At 42.2% G+C, this 15,321-nt stretch overlaps 1 protein-coding gene across 2 annotated transcripts in view; it reads right to left on the bottom strand.

The window, feature by feature from the left end:
* Positions 1-12,798, bottom strand: part of C3H19orf38 (chromosome 3 C19orf38 homolog) — a 38,955-nt gene extending 26,157 nt beyond the window's left edge. For both annotated transcript variants that reach the window (XM_063445939.1, XM_063445940.1), the window contains exons 1-2: positions 12,753-12,798; positions 9,106-9,141 (exon numbers count right to left, since the gene is read on the bottom strand). In XM_063445939.1, coding sequence (XP_063302009.1) covers positions 9,106-9,141; positions 12,753-12,783 — 67 coding nt within the window. In that variant the 5' untranslated portion in view covers positions 12,784-12,798. The remainder of the gene's footprint in view (positions 1-9,105; positions 9,142-12,752) is intronic.
* Between the last annotated feature and the right edge of the window lie 2,523 nt (positions 12,799-15,321).

The following is a 15,321-nucleotide window of genomic DNA, read 5'->3' as shown; positions in this document are numbered from 1 at the left end:
GCTTTACCTCAGAGCTTTACCACATTCTCTACTTACCTACAATTGTGCATACAAACACTTCCTCTATCCCCCCCCCTTACCCGACCTACCATACCCCATATAAATAGTGTCTTATTATCACAAGCCAGGGAATCATTATAAACTACTCAGTTTATAATAGGCTGACAAACCCCCTTAGTATATAATCACGATATATGCAGGCTTTGTATCCCACATTTCTATGCAGCCCTCTACTCACAGGCCAGTCAAACACATCTCGCAAACTGATTGGGTCAAGCTTTTACCAATCTTGCCTCTCAAACATAATTCAATTTAACATTACGTCATCAAAAGCAGAGGAAATATTTGCTTATATGAATTTACGGATCTCACCAGAATGCTATTTCAACGTTCTGTTTTATTTTACTTTCACTTTTTGTTCCCTGAGATTTCTTTAAATAAAGACTTTTAAAATAAAATGGGACATAATGAGAACGCCCCCCCCAAAACAAAAAACGGTTCAAACAAGTTATAGGTTATTCCTCTTGTCCAATTCTTTATTTTGGCAAGGGACAAATCTTACAAAAGGAACAATAGGTTAGTGTATGTACTATAAAAGACAAGTTGCAAATTTCAAATACAAAGTTAAAAATACAAAAAGTGTAATGGAGATTCCAATATTGTTGAATGGGTAAGGCAGTGGCTGAGTGACAGGCAACAGAGGGTTGTAGTCAATGGAGTATATTCGAAGCTTGGGCTTGTCACCAGTGGGGTACCTCAGGGATCTGTACTTGGACCCATTCTCTTTAATATTTTTATTAGTGATATTGCAGAAGGTCTTGATGGTAAGGTGTGTCTTTTTGCGGATGATACTAAGATATGTAACAGGGTTGATGTTCCAGGAGGGATAAGCCAAATGGCAAATGATTTAGGTAAACTAGAAAAATGGTCAGAGTTGTGGCAACTGACATTTAATGTGGATAAGTGCAAGATAATGCATCTTGGAAGTAAAAACCCAAGGGCAGAGTACAGAATATTTGATAGAGTCCTAACCTCAACATCTGAGGAAAGGGATTTAGGGGTGATTATTTCTGATGACTTAAAGGTAGGCAGACAATGTAATAGAGCAGCAGGAAATGCTAGCAGAATGCTTGGTTGTATAGGGAGAGGTATTAGCAGTAGAAAGAGGGAAGTGCTCATGCCATTGTACAGAACACTGGTGAGACCTCACTTGGAGTACTGTACGCAGTAGTGGAGACCATATCTTCAGAAGGATATTGATACCTTAGAGAGAGTTCAGAGAAGGGCTACTAAACTGGTTCATGGATTGCAGGATAAAACTTACCAGGAAAGGTTAAAGGATCTTAACATGTATAGCTTGGAGGAAAGACGAGACAGGGGGGATATGATAGAAACATTTAAATACATAAAGGGAATCAACACAGTAAAGGAGGAGACTATATTTAAAAGAAGAAAAACTACCACAACAGGAGGACATAGTCTTAAATTAGAGGGACAAAGGTTTAAAAATAATATCAGGAAGTATTACTTTACTGAGAGGGTAGTGGATGCATGGAATAGCCTTCCAGCTGAAGTGGTAGAGGTTAACACAGTAAAGGAGTTTAAGCATGCGTGGGGTAGGCATAAGGCTATCCTAACTATAAGATAAGGCCAGGGACTAATGAAAGTATTTAGAAAACTGGGCAGACTAGATGGGCCGAATGGTTCTTATCTGCCGTCACATTCTGTGTTTCTATGTTTTTACGTTCCCTACCCCCCCCCCCAAAACCTCCCCCCCCCCCAAAAAAAAAAACATAAACAGGGAGAAGTGAGGGCTAACCAAATCAATCACAGTCAAAGTCCCCATATAAAAATAAATGTAAAAAGGCCAAGTAAGCCAAAGGGGTATGCTAAGCCACTCCCAGAGAAGAAAAACAAGACTCCCATATTTTTTCACCTCAATTCAGTGGTTTGGGTGCAGTGTTCCCGTTGTTGTAACCCTACAATGTAAAACATTTTTTAGGAACTACAACGTTTACAAGTCCACCGTTACCACAGCACTGACTGAGTATAACGCGGTCACATGATGCAGAAGACCCATAGGGGAAGTTTAAATGCGTGAGCGAGAGGATGCCTAATGGTTCCCTGTGACGAGCATTGGATTGGACCATACCTCCTCCATGATGTCCCGGGAGGCAAACAGTTAAGCAGTGCCGAGGGAGCATTGCTGCTGAAAAAAGGTTAGCACAATGTATTTTAAAAACATTTTAATGTACCGGGGGGGGGGGGAGGGGGAGGGAGCTGAATAACAGTAGGGACACTATGGCGTTAGGAATACAGATTTGGATGTACGGAAATGACAAGGGCCGTAATTTGCTGGGTAAAATGCCACCAGTTTTAGGATTATACTCAGGGTATACAGTCAATATGATGCAGCAGATTTGTGACAGCATCAAACATAGGCGTAATAAAGTATAGAAGAAACATGAGCAGTACAGAAAGCAGCCACTAGATGGCAGTATGAGGATTTGAATAGAAAGGGTCATCGCAGTGATCATAGTGTAAATACAATCAGAGGACAAACACAGTTATCACCCAAAGGTAAAAGAGCTGTGTGACTGCTCCTATCAAATATCAACAGAAAATAAGATTGCCTAGAGACAAACCATAGTGCGATATAATTACTCTGTATATAATGTAGGTAGGTGGAGACGTAGGGATATGAGAGCAGGGTGTCTCCATCCTTCACTGTGTTAACCTCTACCACTTCAGCTGGAAGGCTATTCCATGCATCCACTACCCTCTCAGTAAAGTAATACTTCCTAAAATTATATGTTCCGCAGAGCTGTACAATTATAGAATTGTAAAATTTGACAATTATAGAATTGTAAAAGTAATTGGAATACAAAAATGAACAAATACAAGAGGTGAAGAAGGCCCTACTCTAACAGGCTTACTATCTATGAAAACATGTGGATAATATTTAATATAGTTTTAGTGATACATCAATAGGAATTATATATTGATGGAAATATTATAAAATGGACACTATAGGCACCCACACCACTTATGCTCATTAAAGTTGTCTGGGTGTAATGTCCCTGTCCCATTTAGTCCTGCAATGTGAATCATTGCAGTTTTTGAGAAACTGCAATGTTACCAAGGCAATGCTAAAACAGCCACTAGAGGCGCTTCTGGGAGTTTACCAGAATCTAGGACTCCTAAATGACGCTGGACACCCAGCGTCAATAAAATCCCCATAAGAAAGCATTGAGGCTAAGCTTTCCTATGTGGAGGGCCTAATGCGCTCACCACGCATGTGCGTTAGATCTCACTGTCAGATGCCATTGGAGGAGGCGGAGTGCCAACTCAGCATTGAGAGACATATGCACTGGAATCGGTATGCGACTAAAGGGTAATTTAACCCTTCAAATGCTGGGGGGTAGGCAAGTGAGGGGGGGGAGTAAGGGGGGGGTGGGGGTAAGGACCAGAAAGCGCTATAGTGTTAGGAATACATATTTGCACTTCTAACACTATAGATTCCCTTTAAGAATGTGTGTTTTGCTTAATAAACTAGATAAATTGTATCTCCTATATCCTTCAATAAAACTTTATTTAAAAAAAAAGTGTGTTGTACATTTGGACCTTCAAGTTATCAGGTTTAGAATGAACTGTTGTAAGGTATCCTTGAACTGTCAGACCAGCTTTCAGTGTTAATCTGCTGCTACATACATATTCTATAAACATTATTTGTAGTTTGTACAGAGATCACAGTATTCCCGACAGGACTTTAAACTATGGTGTCTGTCTTCGTACAGACCTATATGCAGGGCCGGCCTTAGGGGTGTGCGAGCTGTGCGGCCGCACAGGGCGCCATGGAGCAGGGGGCGCCGTGCGGCCGCACAGCCGGCCGGGTTTAAAAAAAAAAAAAAAAAAATTATTTTTTTTTTTTTAAATTTGCAGCGGGGGCGGAGCTTACCGTGCGGCGGGGGCGGAGCTAAAAGCGCCGGAAAACTGCTGCAGGGGAAGCAGGAAGGAGTCCCTGCTTCCCCACCAAACAGTCACCAGGAGCTGCACTGCCTCCACAGGTAACTGTGATTGTCAGGTGAGTGTGACTCTCTGCCTGTGTGTATTACTGTCTGTGTGTGTGTGTGTGTGTGTATGACTGTCTGCCTCTGTGTGTGTATTACTGTCTGTGTGTGTGTGTGTATGACTGTCTGCCTCTGTGTGTGTGTGTGTATGACTGTCTGCCTCTGTGTGTCTGTGTATGACTGTCTGCCTGTGTGTGTCTGTGTGTATGACTGTCTGCCTGCATAGGCGTGCGCACGGGGTACGCAGCACGCCTATGTATTGAGACCGGCAGGGGAGATCTCAGGATCTCCGCTGTCGGCTCATGCAGAGCCGGCGCTATCCGAGCGCCGGCTCTGCTCTCAGCCTTCCTCCCCACCGACCCACAGGCAGGGAGGGAGGCAGGAGAGGACCGGCGGAGCTCTTGCCAGCAGCTCCGCCGGGTTCCTCTCGCGAGATTTGAGCATTGCCTCAGCAACGCTCAAATCTCGCGAGAGTGAACTCTAGCCCCGCAGGGTAGAGTTCACTCTCCACTGGACCACCAGGGATGGCGGTAGCATGGTCCCCCCTCCCTACATAAGGTAACAAGGGAGGGGGGATATTAACTAAACGGCACCTCACCTCACCTCCACTGGACCACCAGGGAAGGCAGCAGGAACAAGAATCCCCCCTCCCTACATAAGGTAAGAAGGGAGGGGGGATATTGAGTCATGTACCCCCACCTCCACCCCCCACAATCACCCACACACATACAGCACACACACACAGCACCTACACACATACAGCACCCTCACACAGCACACACACACATACAGCACCTTCACACATACATACAGCACCTTCACACATACAGCACACACATACACAGCTCACACACACACACAGGACCTACACACATACAGCACCCTCACACAGCGCAAACACACACATACAGCACCCACACACACAGCACCTACACACATACAGCGCACACACACACATACAGCACCTACACACATACAGCACACACACACACAGCACCTACACACACATATAGCTCCCCCACACACACAGCACACATACAGCACACACACAGCACCCACACCCACATACAGCACCCACACACATAGCGCCCTTACACGCACGCACACACACACACACACACACACACACACACACACAGCAGTGTGTGTGTGTGTATAAATAAATATATATATATATATATATATATATATATATATATATATATATACACACATACATATACACGCGGCGTGTGTTTGTGCTTTAGGGTGCACACCCTAATGCAATAGGCTGCGCACGCCTATGTCTGCCTGTGTGTGTCTGTGTGTATGACTGTCTGCGTGTGTGTATGACTGTCTGCCTCTGTGTGTGTCTGTGTGTATGACTGTGTGTTTCTGTGTGTATTACTGTCTGCCTCTGTGTGTGTCTGTGTGTATTACTGTCTGTATGACTGACTGCCTCTGTGTGTGTCTGTGTGTATTACTGTCTGTGTCTGTGTGTATGACTGACTGTCTGCCTGTGTGTGTGTGTGTGAGACTGTCTGCCTTTGTGTGTCTGTGTGTGTGTGTGTGTATGACTGTCTGCCTGTGTGTGTATGGCCGTCTGACTCTGTGTGTGTCACATACAACCAATACACGCATATCACACACTGTTAATACACCCATTACAAATATCACACATAGCATACATATCACACACAGTCATCACACCTACTATCACATAAACAGACAACACAAACATTACAGCATACATGGATGACGGGGGGGGGGGAGGGGGCGCTGTGAAGATTTTTCGCACAGGGCGTCTAAATGCCTAAGGCCGGCCCTGCCTATATGCACCAAGATTACAGTTCGTTTAAAGGGAAACTGTCTCTTCACAGAACTTTTATTATACTGAAATCCATTGTATTTAACAAATATGCATTTGTGAGATCTGAGAAATATTAAATGTAAAAAAAACTCCTCTCTATCTTCGAACTGTCTGTCTCTATCTTAGCTCCCTGCCAATCAATGCCTGTCCTTTGCGTATGGCAGTCAGCATAGAGAGACAAGGAGAAATAGATTCAGAAAGGGTTCTGTTTGAGTCGTTCTAAAATCAGTTTATTAAAGTGTTTTGAAAGTTGTCTGAAAAGTATCAACTTTTTTCTTTGTATATTCCAGCAGATTTTTTACTTCAATAATTGTCCCCTAGCTAAAATTACCAAGCGTTCTATTCACTTCATTTAATTTTTTTAATTCAGAAGTTAAAAGGCATAGTAAATTTATACAATGTATATGTAAGGCTACCAAGAAAAGAATCAGGGTGAAAAAAAAATGGGAACTAGGTTCCCCTAAAAGTAGTGGAGTAGAGAAGGAGAGTATCAAAGATGAAAGGTCAAAAATTGTCTTGAGAAAATTCAGAAAGGAAATCATCCGAGGCCATATACAGTATCTGTTGCATTCAAGTTCCTATTTAGTGATCCATCTGACCCTTCGAGGAGGCTATGGTTACTTCCAGTCTCCACACCCCCTCCACCCTATCCCTCCACTCCTCGGGGGAAAGACCCTGCACCCAACCCCCTTTCAACAGCACATTAAACATTTGAATCCTACCATGGAGGTAGGTGCATCAACAAGGAAAAAAAAAGGATTTGCCTGGAATACTAAATCTTCACCATGGACCTCTGTTACAATCTCATGAATAGAAGACTAGAAGGTAAGGATCCTGGGGCTGTTCCACCAGATATTGAGATATGCGTCTGGCTCCTGTCTGCAATGCCAACAATATGGATCAAACAAAAGTATAGCCGTGTACCAGAAGGGATTTTCCATTCCCTTCCTGTAAGTATGGTATGGATAATGGAAAATTTGAATATAGTATTTTTACTTCAAATAGGCTTTTTTTGTATATTGAAATTTGTGCTGAGCTGCAGATATAGAAATATTATGCAAAAAGTTAATATTTTTACTAGCAGACACGACCATGCCAAGCACCCTCAATGACCGCCAACCGGCATCATCACATCCCTGGTTCGGCCTCCGACTAGGAACCGAGAATTGACGCTGGCTACCTGGAACTGTTCAGCAGATCGGTAGTTAGCAGCAGCCAGCTTAAACCTGAACTGGGTGGCGAATGGACACTAGATGGTCTACCCTTTAGGGGTTTTGTAAGGTCAGGAGACATCTGAGGATGTCCAGGATTTTAGGGCACTCCTCTACCCAGAGTTTCCGGAACCCCTCTTTCAAGACTGGGACTAATCAGCCGCATGTGTGGAACTCCAAGCCGGTTCGGAGGACGGCCGTGACATCATGGTCAAACTTTAAAGTGTTATGGCTCAGGCTGGGTGCTTCTGATCCGAGCAAATTTTGGACTGTACATGGTTCAGGTTACAGCTATTTGGGGATGTCTGATGTTTAGGAGTTACATGATGTTTAGTTTAATTCAGGGGGTTTGGAGTCCTTGGTGCCCTGTCTGGGGAGGACAGCTAGTGGATAATATCATTAGCCTGAGCTAAACTAATTACTGATTATAAGCCATGACTTGGTAGCGCCAGGGAGGGAACTGTCATTGTTCTATGGGTCACCCCTGCTGTTGCAATACACATTCGGTTGTATATATATATATATATATATATGTGCAAGCTGTTCCAATAAAGTGTGCTTGTTTTACCCTCAGTATGTTTTGGCTAGTATATGGGGATAAGGGCTATATTCACACTGTAGTGCTCTACAGCTAGAAGGAGGGAACTAGCAGAGGTACACAATGATATATCATATGCAATGATATTTTAAATCACTCCTCATTGGAGGCAGGAGGATCTGCCTGCGAGTCCCCCCCACCCCCCTGATCCAACTAAGAGAGTTATTCTGTCAAACCTATTTCTGGCTTGTAGGCACAGGTTTATAAACAGAACATGTGTGATTCATATCCTGCATAGGAAAAATTGGTACAGAAGTTCCTCATTTGCTTCTCTGCAACTTGAAATTGCACTGCTGTGTGTGACTGTATTGTAAACAGTGCTCCTCCCTCGACCGTAAGAATTGTGGGAACTCCTTCTGCAAATATTTTAAGGGAGCTCAGTCCCCATGGGTTCCGCACTGCCCCACATATTGGACGGAAAAGTGAATCGTAAAATCTAGGCTAAAATAGCTGAATTCACCACCGTTCCTTGTTTAATAAATAAAACTATTGTGTTATTAACACGATGAACACAAATTGCTTTTTTTTTTTTTTTTTTTTTTTTTTAAATGTGGAAATACACATATAATTAACAGTAAATGAGTGTATGTATGTGCGCTGGAATAAAAAATAAAATAAAACCCCCACAAATATCCACACATACACACACAAAAAAAAAATACATTGCTTTAGCTATTTCCTAAACTTTGAGATATAGCGTATTGAAAACTCAATTCCAAAATTCAGGCTAACGTTTTATTTGCAGGGATTAAACTTAGGTATAGCCTCAGCTTGGCTATTTTAGCCGTAATCGTGCAATAATTACAATAATTACTAATGGCTACAATTCACGACAGGCTAATCGCTATAGCGTGAATTGTTGAGAATTTAAAATGACGAGAAACTAATTTAAATGAAGTTTGGCACCTGCAGGCACCATTACAATGTGGTACAACTTTATTTCCTGTCTTTACAGAACAGAACAATTTGCACAACTCACTCTTAACACTACAAACAAGGCCCAGACCACCTTCTAGTGTTCTACGCCATTCATTGGCAAACTTTGCATTAGTACTAATTAACCAGAGGTCTCTCTCACAAGAATTATCCATTCATAGAAATGGGTTATGCTCACACAAATACATTGTGCATGCGCAATGGTCACATTTCACACATACTACATCTAGTTAGATATGAATAGTAAACAATATGCATACTGGACACGAACAGAAACATAGAAACACACATACAGTATTTCTAAGAGGGAGGAGATTACAAACAGAATAGAGGACTATAAGATGAGCAGGATAATATTTTGTAGTTGGGTTGTTAATTTAATGTTAATAACTTTCTTTTGTTCGATGACTACCAATATAAAGATTTGTAACATTTACTGACCTTGTTTAGTTCTGGCAATTTTCATTGCAATCACACCTGAGAAATTATAAAAAAGCTATATCAGTAATAAAACCTTAAGTACTTACGAAGAGTAAAAATTAGAGTACAAGAGAATACTGAGGATGGGCAGCAGTTTAAAAAAACGTGCCCTTCATTGGGCGCTATTACAGAGAGAACCTAAACCATTTGCATAGCAGACTGATCACACCTGAAACAGAGGTTCAGATCCAAAATGTAGGCCGCAACTTTTCACTCTCCTTAAGGCAAAAGTGTAATCCAGACGTGGACACCTTGCTCATTGTACCTAGCGTGGTATTGTCTATATATCACTGAGGAAACCTAACAAGGCTAAAACAATTTAGGATTGCTGTATCTCTCGTACAGAAAGAGCCGGCCTGTGTTTTGCATTTGTTCAGGATGGGATGGGATCAGTCTGATGTGTAAATGGGTTAGGGTCTCTCTATAATGGCACACGAAGCACTTTTTACGAGGTAGAACCGCAACATGCAGAGTTTAGGATAGCGAAGAGCGAAATAAAGGAAATAAACGTAGTACCGGGCCTTAGGATGGCCGGACTTAACATTAGTCATAGAGAAAGCGTAGTCAAGGTACAAGCTGAGGTCAGGGTAACAGAGAGACAGCAAAAATGATAACTTGCCAGAGTCAGGTACATGGTAATCAATCAAACAAGCAAATAACACAGGAAAGGGTTAAAGATAAACGCAGGCTCAGTAACAAGCCAAGGTCAATACCAGAAAATACTCAAAGAATTAAGAAACACACTAAAGGGTACTGGGAACAGAAATCACAATAGGGGACTGCAGATAGGGCCAGGGAAGTTTAAATACCATTATGTTAAATTTGATTGGTCCACGTCATGCCTGCGATCCAAAAATGTTCATGAATGGGGGCGTCGGGATGACGTGAACCAATGGGAGGCAGAAGTGATGTTTGGCTCCCGTTTCCCCTTTTAGAACGTGCTTGGGACTGTGAAGTGTCTGTCGATCTCTGCCAATCGGAGCGTTGCCGTGGGCGGGTTACCACGGCAACGCTCTGACTTCTGGAGATTGCGAGACTCCTACCACATGGTCTGCAGCTCACACCCAGCGGAGCTGCAGACCGGATAGGAAGCCCACCGGACCACCAGGGAGCCAGGACACTGGACCACCAGGGAAAAAAAGGTATTTCTAACATTCTAATAACCCCTCTCTCACTCAGTCCCCTGTCATGCCCTCACTCTACCCCCTGTCACCCCCTCAGTCAGCCTCCTATCACCCACTCAGTCAGGCCCCTGTCACGCCCTCACTCTGCTCCCTGTCACCCCCTCATTCTGCCCCCTGTTCCCCCCTCATTCTGTCCCCTGTCACCCCCTCAGATTCCCCCGTCACCCCCTCATTCTGCCCCTATCACCCCCCCCATTCTGCCCCCTGTCACCCCCTCAGGCACCCCCTGTCCCCCCTCACTCTGCCCCTGTCACCCCCTCACTCTGCCTCCTGTCACCCCCTCACACTGTTCCCTGTCACCCCCTTATTCTGCCTCCTGTCACCCCATCCTTCCCTCACTCTGCCTCCTGTCACCCCCTCACACTGTTCCCTGTCACCCCCTTATTCTGTCTCCTGTCACCCCACCCTTCCCTCACTCTGCCTCCTGTCACCCCCTCACACTGTTCCCTGTCACCCCCTCACTCTGCCTCTTGTCACCCCCTCCTTCCCTCACTTAGCCCCCTGTCACCCCCTCCTTCCCTCACTCTGCCTCCTGTCACCTCCTCACTTGGTCCCCTGTCACCCCCTCACTCTGCCCCCTGTCAAACCCTTACTCTGCCCCCTGTCACCTCATTAACACCTCTAATCCTGTCGCAAACCCCATCACTCTTCCCCCTGTTACCCCCTCATTCCCTTACTCTGCCTCGTCACCCCCTCACTTAGCCCCCTGTCACCCCCACTGAAGATGAATACAGAGACTAGCTCTCTGTATCCAACGCTGCAAGCTGCCCTTCATTATATCTACAGCTCCTTATACACACACAACTCAACCCCTATTTTTTTCACTAATGGTGTTAGTGGGGGCCTCATTTTTGAGTTTCGCCTGAGGCCTCGCAAAGTCTAGAGCCGCCCTTGACAATAATTTTTGAAAATGGACAACTAATTTTGGACTTTAACCAGGAATGTGTTCACTTGGCTCTGACAACACATGGGTAAAAATGCAAGAGTAATTTATATTTATTCACAAAAAAAAAACCCCATCCGAAAATTCAATTGAGACTCTCTCAAGGATTTAACTTGACAACAGACAGCCCGTACGGTCTGGAAGGTCATGTGAGCAGGTGGACCAGGTAATATAAGTGATATAAATGTAGACAATGGGGGGGAAAGAAATATTTTCATGCATAGGTTTGATGGCAAATTAGATTCATGTTTGTCCTGTTCAATCATGATAAATAAACACAAGAAGGGATCAGATAGATGTACCTTCGACTCAATATAAATAAAATTTACCTTATAAAATAGAGCCATAAATGAGAACGTTTCCTTTATTTTTTGTTTAGATTTTTTAGAAACCCCCCTGTATTTTCTAGGAAAAGCCACAGGATGCATGTGATCAATTCCACATTTCACTAAATGAGATCATGCACAGTCCGTTCCATTAAACATTGGACACAACACTGCTTCAGAATTTCACTTATGTTAAAAACCAACGCTAAAAAAGTTAAAGTTACGTTAAAACCAACAGCTTAAATTAGCAGATCTGCATCCTCACCGAGATTTTATACAGAAAACACAGCTGTTCTCCATACTGTCTCACATACAGGTTTGACAATACTTATGAATGGAATTGCAAGGACAATTAGCTTCATGTAAAGATATAAACAGCCTGGAACCTCTAATGTCACCGTCAAAGTTTTTTAACTCACCATGGGCACACGTATACCATACCTCCCATGAATTCAAATGAACAAAGAGCGAGAATTTCATTTTAGGAGTGCGAAGGGGGGTGTAGCCCTGTGGGAAGTTTGACTAAGTTACTAATAACAATTATTAACTAATCATTTGTGTATCTATAATGTAATTTAGAACACGAACATTATATCATATTTCTACAGATTGTTTTAAAACACATTTACTTTATTTTAATACCAATAACTTGGAGTTTTATTGCTGTGGAGATTTAATATACACTCACACACACCAATATTATTCAATTCCTTCAAAAGAAAGACATTAGCGTAGCAAAGAGGGACAGAGGAATTTGGGCCAAAATAGGGACTGTCTCTCATAAATAAGGACACTTGGGAGGTATGTGTAGAGTGGTAGGTAAAAGGGTTGATGGGAACTTAGAGTCTGGCAACATTTTACACTAAGACCCATAAATGGCCAGCTATCAGTGTATACAGTGTAGCAAATACAGGACAAAGATTTTGGAAATCTTTGGGCCAGAAACACTTTTTTTTTTAATCTTGTGCAATATTCTGGCAATTGTGAGACTTAAAGCTAAATATGAAGCCACTCAATGCTTGTTTTAGCCAAGTCTCTATATTGACAGGTTCATTGTTATGTCTCATGCAAATGCTGTTGTGGCAAATCCAACCGAGCCCGTACCACTGATATTGCACCTAAAATAAAGAACTTATAAAATACGAAGCCACTTACCCAATAACAGAAGAAGCTGTGATAGCTCCATGCTGGTCTCTCTCTGTGTACTGAATGTCTAGGAAAAGGAACAAGAGGGCTCACCCTTCTCAGGAAACCGCAAGAAATATCTCTAAAACAAAGTCAGTGTCACAAGCATTTAATTTCACAACCGCGACAATAAAATGAACACAATGTAACGTACAGCATCACTGCTGACAGACAGCTGTCGTTCTGTCACCATTTCCCTTGTGATGCGTGATATAATATTGCATTTTGCTCTCTGTATTATGTAAGATTGGCTAATTATTTTGCAAACCTCTATGAGATTTGAAATGAGAGTGTGAATGCCATATACCGAAAACTAAAGAAAACAAACAAACAACACACACAAACAAACAAACAAACAAACAAACAGTAGCGTTCACAAACTAAAACCAAGAATTCATATAGCAGGAAAACAAAAACAAAAGCAAAGTAGATATGAAGACCATAGATTGCCTTGTTATGGACATTTTCAAATAGTGCATGTTTTTAGAATGAAAAGTGGTGTTTCTTAAACTGTGTGCTTTTTTTTTCTTGAAGGGATTTTGTAAGGTGTCACGTTGTTTGAATGGAACATATTGGAACATATTGATTCTCTTTCGTAAATTGTTATTCTTACCCAGATACATGGATAAGATGTTTAGACTTTAAGACGCCATTTTGTCCCAGGTCAATGTGACACCAAGTCGGCTCCTTGTATACGTCATGCTCAGACACAAGTTTTGGTCCAAACAAAGGTTAGGATGTCTAGGCCGTGACAATAGACTGATTAAGATGTTTCCAGGTAAAATGAGCAATGTCATTTAATCGTCATGGCCTCGTCTCTTAGCCAAGTTAAGGTAGATTAGTTGTTTTTTTTTTTTTCTGTTTTCCAAACGTGGCCTAATTAAAAATCTAGAGTATAAATATCTGTACTTAATATTAGGGACACAAAGGGGAGAATTTGGATTATTATTATATATATATATATATATATATATATATATATATATATATATATATATATATATATATGGAAATGTTACCATCAACAAAGATACAAAAGTAGGTTGTAGGTATTAAAAGGTTGACTACCCTGGCTCTTTTTTTTTTTTTTAGCTAACAACCTCTCTTTAAAGAGTCACTCTGTCCATCAAAACAACTTTGCATCATTGTAGTAAGCTATGGGCAGACAGTATTTGGTCCATGTCTCCAGCACAGTTTGCATTGTAACTACTTAGAACTAAGAACTAGAATGAGAGGCTGATGACTGACAGAGCTCTTTTCTGGTGAGAGGCAGGTGTGCCAACTGTAAAACGTAGAAATCCAGGTGCTTATCAGGGTCAGGGTCGGTAAAACCCAGTTTAGTAGATAAAATAAATTAGGTCGAGGCACTCAGGATTTCTGCAGGAAGGCAGGTTTATTGGAACAAAAAGTGTAACATTTCGGCCTACACAGAGGCCTTTATCAAGCTATCACCTCAGTGTAACAGTACCCTATTTAAAGGGTGTCAACCATAACCACAATTAACAAATTATGTGAAACTTATGAACATTTTTGGTCAAACCCCCTTAAGTTGACATGTTCGCACAGTCTCTCATTCCATTAGGACTCAATCACAGTGTTCAGCATCTTTCAACTACATCCAGCTTCTCATGCCAGGGGCTGTGCTATCTTAGTACTCTTTGGCATGCGCAAACGTATCTATGGAAGATCCTGCAAGATTTTTCACAGATGGACACACTCTCTCTCTCTCTCTCTCTCTCTCTCTCTCTCTCTCTCTCTCTCTCATGCCATTGCCAAAGGTTTTTATTTGTCAGTGTGTGAGAAGATGTTCTTATTAGCTGTCACGAGCAGTGACTGATGGTAAGTGGCAAGATCACCCATTGTTACATTCTCAAAACTCCCCTTGTCCATAAAACAAAGTAAATTCTACTTTGTCTTATGAAATCTTTTAGTAAAAAACTAAAAGGTCACACTACTGCTTTAATTAAAGGTTAATACTTTTTGGTGGGGTTACTTGACTTTATTTATTTATTTTGCACTGATTGTCACTTTATGCATATGCTGTCCCTTTAATCATAGCTGAGACCTTTCAAGCCCTGCCCTAGAGATTTCAGAACTCAACAGTTTTATTTAGTAATGTGAGAAATGTCAGGTGTTCACAGTGAATTTGAACTTTAAGGCCAAAGTAGCCAGACTAGAAGCATCGCTGACTTATGGCAATATATTTCAAGTTAAAGGGACACAACAGACCCCTAAAGCACTTCCATGTGCTTTATATGTGAAGAGTGTGTTCTCTTTTTATAATTTAAAAAAAAAGTGCAGATTTCACCACCCCCCCCCCCCCCCCCCCGGCTGTCAATCAGACAATCAGTCGTGTTACTTCCTAGTTTGGTTAGCTCAGTGGAGCTAAACTCAGAGACAGCAATTGCCCACAGCACCTGCCTTGCAAAGACTTCTCATTGAGCTCCATTGGGAAGTCTGTGATTGGACAGCCACATAATACCTGGGCGGGGTTAGGAGGGGAGGGCTTGCAAAGGCTGCACACAAGAGAACTGCAGCT

This window comes from Pelobates fuscus, chromosome 3, assembly GCF_036172605.1.
Source record: "Pelobates fuscus isolate aPelFus1 chromosome 3, aPelFus1.pri, whole genome shotgun sequence".
NCBI classification, from domain to species: Eukaryota; Metazoa; Chordata; class Amphibia; order Anura; family Pelobatidae; genus Pelobates; species Pelobates fuscus.
Note: the sequence above shows the minus strand (reverse complement) of the source record. Positions and strands in the feature narration are given on the sequence as shown.